We start from the raw sequence: 13,161 nt of genomic DNA, 5'->3' as shown, positions 1-13,161 counted from the left end.
AAAATCAAAAGCACAACCACACCAAAGGAATGGATAACAACTGTCTTATTCCTGCTTTGGTACAAAATGATGGATTAAACCTGTTTTTAAAGCTTACTCAACCTCTCACTTAAATGACAGTCATATCAAATTCCATTATATTGACAACAATTTGTGAACCAAACAAACAGACATAAGAGGTAAAAAAATGTCAAAAATAGGAGTACAGCAGTCAACATTGTGTTACAATGTATAATCCTAATTAAAATTAACATCTTACTTATAAAAAAATAATTTACAAAATAAACATGACTGACGAAACTATAATTAATGAACTATAGGTTTCCAGTTTCCGTTCAAGAAATTTCTTATTCTCAAGCTTATTATAATCCTGTAAACAATTGACACTCTATAAAAGCAATATCAAGGGAGAAAACAGTTAAATGGAATAGAAAATGTGACAAAAACTAAACAAATAAGATATTAATCAAGAGAAAGTGGTAATTGAATGCATTAACAGTTTAAATAACAATGGATAGAACAGTTGAATAGTATGCGGACTAATGTTATATCACATCAATTGTTCGTTAGATGATAACAAATGGCAAAAAATAATGAGGGGAAAACTTATGTCGAAGACCGTCAAAAGCTTATTCAAACTAGGTGCTCCGCAGGGCGCAGCTTTATACAACAGCAGAGGTTGAACCCTTAACAGTTGGGGCATTTATGGCTCTGCGTTTGGATTGTGATAAAACAAAATTGACATAATATGAGTTTCTGACACAAAACAAATGTCAAGATCTTACAAATTTATTGTTCAATATTGTGCAATTGAAGATTTCTTCTTTAAACTTTTCAAGAATTTGGAATTTGAGAAATTTTGAAAAAACTAAATTGAAAACTACTACCAGCCCCCTTTTTTTGCAATTAGTCAAAAACCTCTTTTATACATAATTTACAAGAAGTGTACGGGAGGTAAATCCGAACATATCCAACATTGTATGTTTTTTTATTTTTGAGTTATCTACCTTAAACTGTTTTTAAATTGTCTTAATTGTCCATTGACCAACAAACTATTTTTTTTCCTTTGTTTGCCCCTAATTCCAAAACATTTTGATCTGTTACCCCCGAAAGTCAATACTAACCATCCCTTCATGGTATGGAAACTTGTGGTATAATTTCAGAGAGATTCATACACTTAAACACAAGTTATTTTTTGAAAACTACAAAAATGCTTATTGTGGGCCCCCTTTTTGGTCCGTAATTCCTAAACCTTTGGGACCATAACCCCCAAAATCGATCCAAAACTTTGACCTGTGGTATTAAACATTGTGGTACAATTTCGGAGCAATTAAAATATTATAACACAAGTTGATATCCTGATAGTAGAAAAATAATTCTTTTGGCTCCTTTTGGGCTCTTAATTCCAAAACGGTTTGGACCATCATCCCCAAAATCAATCCCAACCTTCCTTTTGAGGTGTTGATCCTTCTGATAAAATTTCATAGAGATCCATTACACTTAAACTAAAGTTATTGTACGGACACCTAATTTATCTTCGGACGACGACGCGGACGACGCAGACGACGACATCATACCATTATACGAACGCCAAAATTTTTTGCGGTAGTATCAAAACGGAAAGGACGAGACCAAAAACAAAATATAGTTTATGGAAAGTTTGATTTGATGCAGGAGCCAATGTGAAGTCTTGCTAAATTGTATCTATACGAATAGTGTTAATTAATGTTTTAAAATTGCTTGTTATGTTAACTCAAACCGACTTTGAAATATGATATCATGAAAACCGGTTGAATTTCAATAAAAGCAATAGTTCAGTGACTTTATATAGAAAAAATATTTAGTTTTCAGAAAGCTTTTTGTCGCGTCCTCATTGTCGTTTTAACAACAACATATCTTCAAATACGAAAAAGTCCATCTTTAATATTCCTCGGCCATTATAGCTACAATAAGAGCTGACCACCCGGAGAATGGATGAGCACCTTTTCCCGCCCCTGTTTTATCATCGTATTGTTCAAATAAAAAACCTCTTTTGCTATATTCTTTGTAAACATTCGATATAATATTCCTTCTTAATTCATTATAAACATCAGTTGCCAGCTTTTGATTTTTCCCAGGGGTTGTACGATAATAGTAAAGTCCGCTTAAAGTCAAGTAATTCATGTTGATCCATATTGATCCTCTCCAATAAGGTGGGTCTGTAACTGTATTTGGCAGTTGATAAAAAGAAGAATTTTTCGCAAGAGATCTTAATCCATAATCTGTCCACAGCAATTCATGTTTTTTCATATCTGATAACATTTGTGTTAATCGACCAGACTCAGGGTCGATAATTTTTAGCATAATTGGAAATAAGCTCGCATATCCAAAAGAGTTAATATATAGTAACTTTGGTTTATGCCCCCTATATTTAAGAGGAGCATGTAATCCTATATCACTATACATGCTTTTCAAAGATGACCAATGATACTTGTCAAGGAGATCATTATCTATCAAGAGCTGATGTGTGTCTTCATATATTTGCCATTCTTTCTTTATTTTCTTTCCAATGTCAGACATTGCTCTGGATGCAAGAGCCATCCAACAACGAAGGTCCAAATGAAGTTCCTTGGAGCTTGGATGTGATGCTCGTGGGTAGTCATCAAATCCCGACGAGGGTGTTAACGGATTGATTTGATGGATTACATTATAATGTCTGCCTCTCCAGTAGTATGTTGAAGGTAACAGACCAGCTTGGCTAGTATTATACCAATCAAACATAACTTTAAGCCGCGGAAAGATCTTTTCCAAGAAAGTTTTATCGACAATTCCTCTCCTCATAAGATATTGTATAGTAAGAAATAATGTTGGTGGATTAGCGTTTTTATTTTCTTGTACAATGAATTCGTCTGGACATCTAGCTTTAGCTTCCTCTCCCAAAATTTGCTCCCGCGGAATCCATCCTTCTTTATTTAGTAAATCTAACCAGTGACCAATGATATCCTCTGTTATTTTTGGATCCCATAAACTAATAAGCAGATTATCAAATCCAACATTCCATAAAAATCCTCTCGGGAAATTTGACCTTGAAGGTATTGATGTATAAAGAGCAGCTGGCCAATAATCAAGAGGTGTTGTGCTATACTTTGATTTGACACGAGACGATCCGTAAAAGTAACTTATTTCACCAAGCAGATTGCTGATTCCCGCCTTCGCAAAATCGATTTCTTTTAATGTAAATCCTTTGCTTTTTAGATCGAAAGTAGATGCAAATCTTTTATCAAATTCAATAGAAGCTTCTTTCAAACTTTGGGTTAAAATATGACCCTTCATACTGTAAGAGTTATAATTATAATCTCCTGTCTCGTATACCACATCAATCTCTAAGGGTATTTCTCCCGTAACCTGATGAACAAATAGGTTTGTTTTTTTGTGTGGCATTAGCTGTCGGAGTGCAGTAAAATAATGGGTGTTGTTCCAATTGGCGCTGGACATATATTGCAACAAAACATCTTCTAATTGTGTAAATCCTTCATGTTTTGTAACAAGTCGCGAATACTTAACACGTTTTGTCTTTTTGACTGGTGGAAATGTAATAGAAAAATTTCCAAGCTCTTCGGAATATCCACCAATGCATGTTATCCGGTCGTTTTCTGTATAATGATATAGTTTTTCGTCATCTTCCAGTGCGAAATAAACAAACAGAGACACTATTGTTGATCTTTTTTCTTTCTAAAAACAATGAATATATATGAGAACAATAATGTATTTATGAATTTGACAAGTAAATAAGTCTTTTTTATTATAAATTCTTGTTATTTGTTAATCAGACTTTTGTTTAGGAAGTTGCTGTTTCAAATTTGTCCTTGACATAAAGTATACTTAAATACATAGCACAAGCAAATCTGTTTGTTCAAAGTTGAAAAGATTACCGGAATGTCTTTCATGTTTCAAATTTGCAATTATGTATAAAAATAAAATTTATTATCATCAACAAACATTAGGCAAGCAATTGTCAATTATTTATATCTTAAAGGTTTATAATTCTACATCAATAAATCATGTATATGTTAACGATATAGAATACTGCGTTTTTAAAACATGAAAAGGTTATATAAAGTTCATTTAACAAAATATGTCTTTAAACTCGTACCTTTGGCAAAACGGAAATTCTCCAGGACCAGTCATCTGCGCCGTTTTTACTAGTGTGTTTTAAAAAAGATGTTGTCAATGAAAATTTATCATCGACAATTTCTTGAATTCCAAAGCTTTTGCCATCGTGTTTTTTCCAGCCATATATCAAACCGTCATTTGGCTTGCACCAATGTCGTATATTAGGCTTTGCACGATTTTTACCTCCTGGGATTTCTTCAAACCACATTAAACCAATAACTGGAGACCTTGGAGATCTTGTCTTCATACCAAAATATAAGTTAGCACGGTATGTTCCCCAGTACATTTTTGGATTGACATGCCGCATGGTTGAATTCTCTGCGTTCACTTTTGGTACGTGTAAAGGTGTAACCAGTTCCCTTTGATGATGCTGTTCAATCCAATGATACGCTAACAGTATAGATAAGCATAAGAGTAACACAGTTATAACAGCAGGGTAATACGTCATACATACACGCATACAAACTTTAATAAGTGTAAATTCGTTTACTGGTGGCTTTTTTAATCTTGTTAAAGATTCATGTCTGCTTAAATCCCGTGTTTCATTTTCTATTTCTGCAAATAAAGATATACACATAGATTAATAACAATGATGTCTAATACACTACTAGTTCACGTGTCATTATATTTTGCTTTGCATCTATCACGCACAAGTAACCAAAACTTTTGTTTGAAAGCGAATTCAATGACTATACCAATTATCCTAATGTTTATTTGGCGATCGTTTTAATCAGTGTTCTATGTTGTGCAATACTACGAAAAAGCATCCTCTCCAATCGTGTTTTATACTTTTCATCACGAATCGGCTGACCTGTATGGTTATTTAGTAATCTATTGCGACATGTTATTGCGGTCGTTTGTCAGAAGATACCATTTTAGTCGTCTGAACTGTGATTTTGCAAATTATTTTCTTTTCCTTATTATTATATTTTGACTAAAAGTGAATCTGCTTTATGTGTGGTGCATGCATAGCAGGAGACAATAACGTTTGTGTCGTACCCGTTTCGCTCCTTGTAGTTCATGCGGTTCCTCACGTATTTTTTGTGCTTTGCTCTATTGTCTCTCTTATCAAGCTTATATTTTTATGGTATCTTACAATTGTAAATTCCTGTCGTCCTAATTAATCACAAAAAAAAAAAAAACCATTCGAAACAAAAACAAATAGGTTGCACATCAGAAATCTATTTTTTTTTTATCCCGTTTTGTTTCTTTATTTTTGTAGCGATGGATACACCCGTTTCCACTTTGCTTTCGTAGGAAGAGAAACATCACTCAGTTTCAAGTTTTACGGAGCACTTAATAGGAAAACTATATATTTCCCCTAAACGTAACATGCGTAATGCAATAACAAAATAAGTAGAAACATGGAAAAACAGTACGACCTTTACAACTTTATCAACATTTTGTTTCTTCGCATCATTTTGGTTACTACACATTTTCTATAGTGTGTGATACCATTTTGTGAGAGAGAAAAAACGATGTTGCCATATCACGGATCATTTCAGTGTATTTTATATCCATACCACAATACCAATCTGACTGATTATGTTGCAGTGTCAAAGGAAATGCTTTCACTTTGTATCCATGTATTAGTTATGAAACATTAATTTTTTTTTAAAATGGTGTATTTTCTGTAATAAGTCAACAGTTATATAGACTTTTGACGACTACACTTTCTAATACTTGTACCTTAAATACGCAATTGCATTTCCCGAAAACTATACCAATACAGAACGACCTTCAAATTGTATTATTTTTCAAACACGTGTATTGTTTTAATTTGAAAATGCATGAATATGTACTGTAACTTAAATGCCACTCCCACCGGACACTGCAGGAGTTCATTTTATGTTATCAACGAACTAAAGGTGTGTAATGTCAGAACTGCCACTTTTTATACTTTCCACAAGTTTCCTACATATAGAGTAGATCAGTTATTTATTTTGGAGAAAAAAAAGAGAAAGTTTACAACTGAGATGTTATATTCGATTACACAAATCATTTTCGAAGAGACATGCCGAATTACATTATAAGCCCGCCTACGCTAGGTAAAATTATTGTTAATCTCATAAATTTTTTTCTTTAGCCTTATAACAACATCTTCGCTAGCCAAGGGTTACGATCCACTTCCCTCCTCTCCACCCTTGACGGGTGGAGATAGAATTTCGGAGACACAAGGTACAATTTTCGTTGGTTGTAGTCGAAACTCACTGCATCCAATCAAAAAGCGCCTATAACATGATCACGTGTAAATGTAAAAAGTGTAGGTAAACAATTGCCACTTGCTAATTGTGCAACATGTCTTTACATTCCTAAGCATCTAGTGACAATTTGCATGTTTTAATCAACTAATAGAAGTTCCTTTGTTTGTTTTTTGCAAAAAATGCATTAATGTCAACGTATATTTTCGTTTCCGGCTTTACAAAGTGCGTAGAATCTAGCCGCTATCATGTTTAACCTCCAAATTGAAGAGTACAAGTGCTACAATTGGTCAACAATAATGTATTCGGAAAGGGCGTGACTTTAATCTACCGATAGATGGCACAACATTGTTTTCACAAATGTTGGCTTAATCTGCCAAGGGTGAAGAGGCGGGAAGTGGATCGTAACCCTTGGCCAGCGAAGATGTATAAAAATGGTATAATAACAATTAATGTTAAACGAAGGTAGTCGGTATTCGAAGTCAAAGTATGTCCAATCGGCCTATATTTGAACTTCAAAATTCAAGATGATCGTTTGAAGGTCAATTTCGTGTAACTAACAAAAAAATGTTAGGTACTATGGTATGCAATATCAGACATTAATTGCGCCTGTGTGGTACTGTGGACTTAATACATAATTATATATGTGTTACCCCCCTTAGACCCGTTTTTCACGTGAGTGCATCTCCCCTTTAACCAGAATACTGAATCTGTTATCCTCTTTTGCAAAAAACTTCTGATCTTTTCATTAATAGAATCTTGGTACAACCCATTTTTACATAGATCGTACATTCCAAAATTGTTTTTATTCTTTATCGTATGGGCATGAGTTAAAAATTCTTGAACTATCTTAAATGAATAATACGTGCTTCTTCGGTATACTTCTCCTGCTTTAAACATCAATACAATAACGACGTTTAGCAATCGCCGATTAACATTATTATGCCAATCCGCCTTTTCAGAATCTAAAGGACTATGGACAATCTCATTGGTTGTACACGAAAATCAAAATAACGTTACGTCATTGGTTGAATTCACATTGTTTAAAATTGAGAATGAAAATTGGGAATGTGTCAAAGAGACAGCAATCCGACCATAGGGCAGACAACAGTCGACAGCTGGCCCCTAAATAAGTAAGTATACCAGTTCAGTGATAATGGACGTCATACCAAACTCCGAATTATACACAAGAAATCAAAATTAAAATTCATGCAAGACTAACAAAGGCCAGAGGCTCCTGACTTAGGACAGGCACAAACATGCGGCGGTGTTAAACATGTTTTAGTACGTTTTAAACCAATCACAACGTTTTGGTGTACGTTTTTTTCTAAAATATTACCAATAATGCATTAGATTCTGAAAAGGCAAATTGACATCTGATTAATCAAAACACTGCAAAGTTATGTCAAACTTGTCCATGTTGTCTACACAGTGATGATATAATAATAAATTGAAGCATTTCCTTTACTCTATGGCTTATTTGTTGAAAGTTAATAGTATTAGTTACTAGTAATTACCAATTTTTGATTTTACTTACGCTCTTGTTCTCTTTTAAGTGTATTTTCTTCATACAATTGCGCTATTTCATCTCCCTTTTCAGTACATTTATAACATTCAAACTGTTTGAGACAGTGTATACACACTACAGTATTATCATCCAATGCAGTAAACTTATTTTGTATTTCTATTGCATCACTGCTATTTTCTTCTCTTACTTCTGCATAAAATAATTCAACATTAAAAAACAGAAATATAATTTAATGAAATAAGGATATTCATATTTATCTAGAAATAAATCTTATATTGCGGAAGATATAACGCAGGCAGATATAAAGGGGGAAAAACAGAACTTTATGAACTTTACACGATATGTCAACAAGCGTAAAACGTATAAAATCAAATTCAAACTGAAATTCTGAAAACAACTAGCAACCTCTGTAATTTTTTTTTAAATATATTTTTTTTACTATTGCATAATAAAAAACAATTCACAATATATCTTGGAACAAAAGTTTTTTTTAGGTACATTTAAGTTGTTTGCTCATACTGAACCCATACTTGTAAATATAGTTAATATCATTGTTATACAAGACTAAAATGTGGAAACTTTCCTGCAACTGCTTAATTTTGTACACTACAACGGAATCGTTTCATATGAATAGTTTGTATGTCATGTTTCTAAATTTCATTTTAAATTTTACCTATTGCATCTTCACGGGACAACAGTGCAATACTCATCAATACGTTTTCAGAAGAAACAATTTGAAGGTTGCATTGGGTAATAATTTTGTTCACAAACGTCTTAACAACGAATTCTGTTGTAGAAAGAGAGCTGAAAACTGTTCTTTGCGTTTTGGTGCGTATTGTCAGTAGATGTTCCTTTTCATCACTACTGGTGGAAATTAACTCAGATGATTCCATTAGGTACGAACTCTCGTTCAGAAATTCAACTATTGATGACAATTTCCAAGTGCTTGGACAATGCATCATCCATTGGACAATGTGTACATCTGTGTTTTAAAAACATATCAACTAATATGATAAAAGATAGGAACAGTTACATTTAGTTAGTAAATACAACATTTATTAAGACATCTAAGTATAGTATAATATTTTCCTTTATAAACAACAATGTCAAGGATAGTGTATAGGTAATGTATACTATCACTATGTGTGATCTAAGAAGTGCACCGAATATTAATTTTTTTAACTGGGACATCTAATACGATCATGCTCATCGGTTTTGATTGAATTTGATGTGGTTTAAATACTTTCTTTCACATTTTTTTCGATGACAAAATATTTCAAACTGCTACTTTACCTGCTAAATTTTACAGACGCCATCACAAGTTGGTTGACCGTTATTGAATGACCGTTTCACAGATGATATCGGATATGTTCCGTTTGTCGTAACTGCAATACCCTTCCCTTTTTAGAACGTGATCTACCGAATAAGACTATTTTCAAGATTTGTAATAACATAAGCAACATGACTGGTGCCTCATGTGGAGCAGGATCTGCTTACCCCTCCGGAGCACATGAGATCACCCCAATTTTTTGGTTTTCTATGTTTTGTCTTCAGTACTACTATTTGTTTGTTTGTCTTTATCTTTTTTTAGCCACGGCGTTATCAGTTCAATTTCAATCTATGAGTTTGATTGTCCCTCTGATATCTTTCGTCTCTCTTTTTGCTAGACAATTTGACTGGCTGTGCCTGCCTCATTTGTCTCTCATCACACGATAAATGGGTTATACGGAAAACGTGCAAACTACTTATAGAAAAGATTGGCTTTTAAAACAAGTCATCTTAAAATGCACAATTCCTTGGAGGATCAGTTATCTCATTGTTAATCATACCACGTCTTTTTTTTTTAAATCATCCTTTAACATTCAAACATTGGTGAGGTATGTAAGGAACTCTTAAAATTGATCCATATTGCTCAATATACATAATTGGACACACAAACTTTTGACTCCAAAATAAATACGAATCACAATCTGTTTGATAATCATTCAATTCCAAATAACTCTCTAAACTTTTCAATCCATTCCCGGTTCTACCGAATGTTGTTCTATCCCTACATCGGTTTTATTTTTTTCTATAAAATCAGATAAATGTCTTTGAAAGAAATAAAACAAAGCAGGTTTAAAGATTAAACATGGCGGACACAAGTACACATCTAAAAACGCTCACAAGCAAACACAAATAGCACGCTTGTTATACAAATTATATATAAAATAAAATTTACCAAGCAATTTGTCAAATATATGAATTCGTAAACATTCGATCACGAACACCCTTTTTGTCGTAATGAATAATAGTAAATTTCAAAAAAACATGAACTGAGTTATTTAAAAGGAAAGATTTTTTCTTCGTGTACTATGTACATTGAACAATGTATGCAGTTGATTGCTTGTTGTTTGCACTAACCCCAGTGTCAAATATATCATGTATGTTCTTGACGAGAACACATACATTTTCATACAATAGGTGTATTTTGCATAGGAGGTATACATTTAGTAAGCACGTGAAAATTGGAGTATCACTGGAAGCTGAGGGTGTAATAAATAGTTATTAGCATTGCAACAGCTTGCAACATCCATACTCCTTAAATAATTAGTGCAAAAATAGTTAATTTGCAGTATCTTGACCGGGTCTAACAAGGATTTAAAAATTGGTGCATGTATTTGCTGTCTCAACACTAACCTAGCGGTATTTAACAGAAAGGAAATAAGACACGGGCTTATTTTGAAAATGAATTTGCTTTTGCAACCTGCATTTCCAGGTTTCGAACATGTTTGTATTTCCACTAGCAATACCGTTTGATTAATGACCAGATATATCAAATCAACCAAAAGCACTTTGATTCTTGGAAATTGAAAAAAAAAGTTTTCCAGTTAATGATCACCCGATCTTATGTAGGACACTCCCCCCCTCCATTTCTGTAAAATTGCTTGTCTAATTAGTCATTCCTGGTTGACCTGACTTTAAGTTAATAAACCTGCAGCAAAAATACCTACATCGGGTTAATAAGTTCGAGGTACAATGTGTAAACAAAATATATATTTGTGTAGTGAGATCATCCCAGGTATTTGAGATAATTATTTTGCTTTGCATAAAAATGGAAAATGCAGGTTTGTAAGTATGTTATGAATCAAATACAAAATACAAGTCAATATAATTTTTACAGCTAGTGCTCCTACACACAGAGTTCTGTTAAATACATATATTATAACAATATTGACAATAATATAAAGTAAAATAACAAAAGTACTGAACTCAGAGGAAAAACCTATCGGAAAGTTCATGGCAAAATCAAACGAGAAAACACACCAAAATCAAATGGAAAAGAACTGTCATATTCCTGACTTGGTACAGGCATTTTCATACGTAGAAAATACTGGATTAAACTGGTTTTATAGCGCTAAACCTCTCACGTTGTTGACAGTTTCATCATATTCCGATATATTTACAATGATGCCTGAACTAAACAGACATCATGAATAAAATAGTCAAAATATGGGTACAGCAGTCATCATCGTGTAACAATTTTAAAAGGAACATTTTAACAGAACACAAACACATCTATCTACAAACACATTCTTCGATTCACGTGTCTGACGTAAGAAAATTTTATACGTCACATATTTTTTGTCGTTCAATGTTTATACAAACAAAATTTCACATGGGCAATGTTAGCAAACAGGGTTAAAAAAGTATGTAAGAATTAGTTTCAGAAATGGACCGAGATTTAAAATAGATCAAAAGTTCTATGGAATGGATATGAATCCACAAATAGTTAATTCCACTACGTGATTGAATAATTTTGACGTTTGTGGTTCAACGTATTTTATAATTCATAAAAGAAATATATCTAAATGACATATTATAGAACAATAACATACTGACAGGATATTTTAAAATACATAATCACGTTATAAGAACCAAAGAAACACAGAAAGTCGTATATACAAAACACACCAGCAAAACATGAAGGATAATACATTCACATTGACGGGATATTTTAATACCGAGCCACGTTAAATGGATATCAGTGTTGTCAAATATAAGAATATGTCTATTTATGTATCCTTTTTCCTTCAATATTAATATGTTTTTTGTAATAATGATCTATTTTCAAATTCTGACCTAAAAACATAAAAAGATTGATATTCTTTGTCCTTTATTCTGACACAATAACGTATATTGTGTATAGTAAACACAATAAATGTAATTAAAAAAAAATCCTAAAAACGTTCATCATCAGTTTTATAATCCCAGATTATTTTTTTACAGTGAGCATGTGTCTACCAATGTTATCTCTTTCAAATATCTTATATACCCCCCCCCCCCCCAAAAAAAAAACAAAAAGAAAATCATCTAAATACTTTGAACGACAAAATTATGTTTATATCTGTACCTGTGTACCGATTACATTCTAACGTCAAACAAGCGATTCTACACCAGTTGAAGTGAACCTAGCCATTCAGTCACCGGAATTTCAATTACAACCTTTTATAGGTTGATTTAAAATACGATATTTAATAAGTAATGAACGTGGTTGTTAAATTTGATATATGCTTTTTTTGTGCTTCTTGTTAAGATCGTGACACGATGATAACTGCTGTATTCCTACTTTGACATGTTTACCAATAATATCTGTTTTGTTCACGCATTGTTGTAAATATAATAGAATTTGATTCGACAAGCATACAAGTTAGAGGTTTAGCACTATAAAACCAGGTACAATCCCCCATTTTTCTGCATTTCCAAATGCCTGTACCAAGTCAGGAATATGACAGTTGTTGTCTATTCGTTTGATGTGTTTTATCATTTGATTAGGGTCTTTCCGTTTTGAATTTTCCCCGGACTTCAGTATTTATGTAATTTAACTTTTATCTAATAAGTGGCAAGTTAACAAAAAATCATAGTTTTCTGTAAGATTACAAAATTACGTGTATTGTTAAGGCTTATTTTCCATTGTTATTCATTGATATTTAATATTTTTATTTCTTTGTTTACCTATTTTTTCAGCTTCTAAACTTTGTTCTAGATCGAATGACATTGGTTTTAGGATCAGTTCACATTTTATGTTCTGTAAGCTTATGTGTAGTACATCTGCAAGCATAAATGATAAAAATACCTACATTTAGAAAATCAATCAAATGACAAATCACTTCTCTAATGAAAACCAGTAATTCAGATGTTGCGCTTGCGCATTAGCCTTGTCCAGTTATGTTGCCAGCCGATGCCAAGTTGCAAGTCAAACGATTTCTGAGCAATATTTTTTTTATCCTAATACCAACA

The 13,161-nt window shown here is 32.8% G+C and overlaps 1 protein-coding gene across 1 annotated transcript; it reads right to left on the bottom strand.

Annotated features, from left to right (window-relative positions):
* Nucleotides 1–1,859: 1,859 nt before the first annotated feature.
* Nucleotides 1,860–8,852, bottom strand: LOC139482051 (mannosyl-oligosaccharide glucosidase-like). Its single transcript, XM_071265697.1, has 4 exons — nucleotides 8,555–8,852; nucleotides 7,891–8,070; nucleotides 4,133–4,707; nucleotides 1,860–3,711 (listed from the first exon to the last, which is right to left on the bottom strand). The coding sequence occupies exons 1-4, from the start codon at nucleotides 8,841–8,843 to the stop codon at nucleotides 1,921–1,923; spliced, it is 2,835 nt and encodes a 944-aa protein (XP_071121798.1). The 5' UTR covers nucleotides 8,844–8,852; the 3' UTR covers nucleotides 1,860–1,920.
* Between the last annotated feature and the right edge of the window lie 4,309 nt (nucleotides 8,853–13,161).

The sequence above is a fragment of the Mytilus edulis genome, chromosome 7, assembly GCF_963676685.1.
Source record: "Mytilus edulis chromosome 7, xbMytEdul2.2, whole genome shotgun sequence".
Taxonomy (NCBI): domain Eukaryota; kingdom Metazoa; phylum Mollusca; class Bivalvia; order Mytilida; family Mytilidae; genus Mytilus; species Mytilus edulis.
Note: the sequence above shows the minus strand (reverse complement) of the source record. Positions and strands in the feature narration are given on the sequence as shown.

Bases quoted from the DNA above. Each gene is read 5' to 3' on its own strand.
- LOC139482051 (XM_071265697.1), bottom strand. From the start codon at position 8,843: ATGATGCATTGTCCAAGCACTTGGAAATTGTCATCAATAGTTGAATTT. The intron at 4,708-7,890 runs GTAAGTAAAATC...CTTTATTTGCAG, and splicing joins ACTTAAAAGAGAACAAGAGC to AAATAGAAAATGAAACACGG. The intron at 3,712-4,132 runs GTACGAGTTTAA...CATTGTTTTTAG, and splicing joins GAATTTCCGTTTTGCCAAAG to AAAGAAAAAAGATCAACAAT.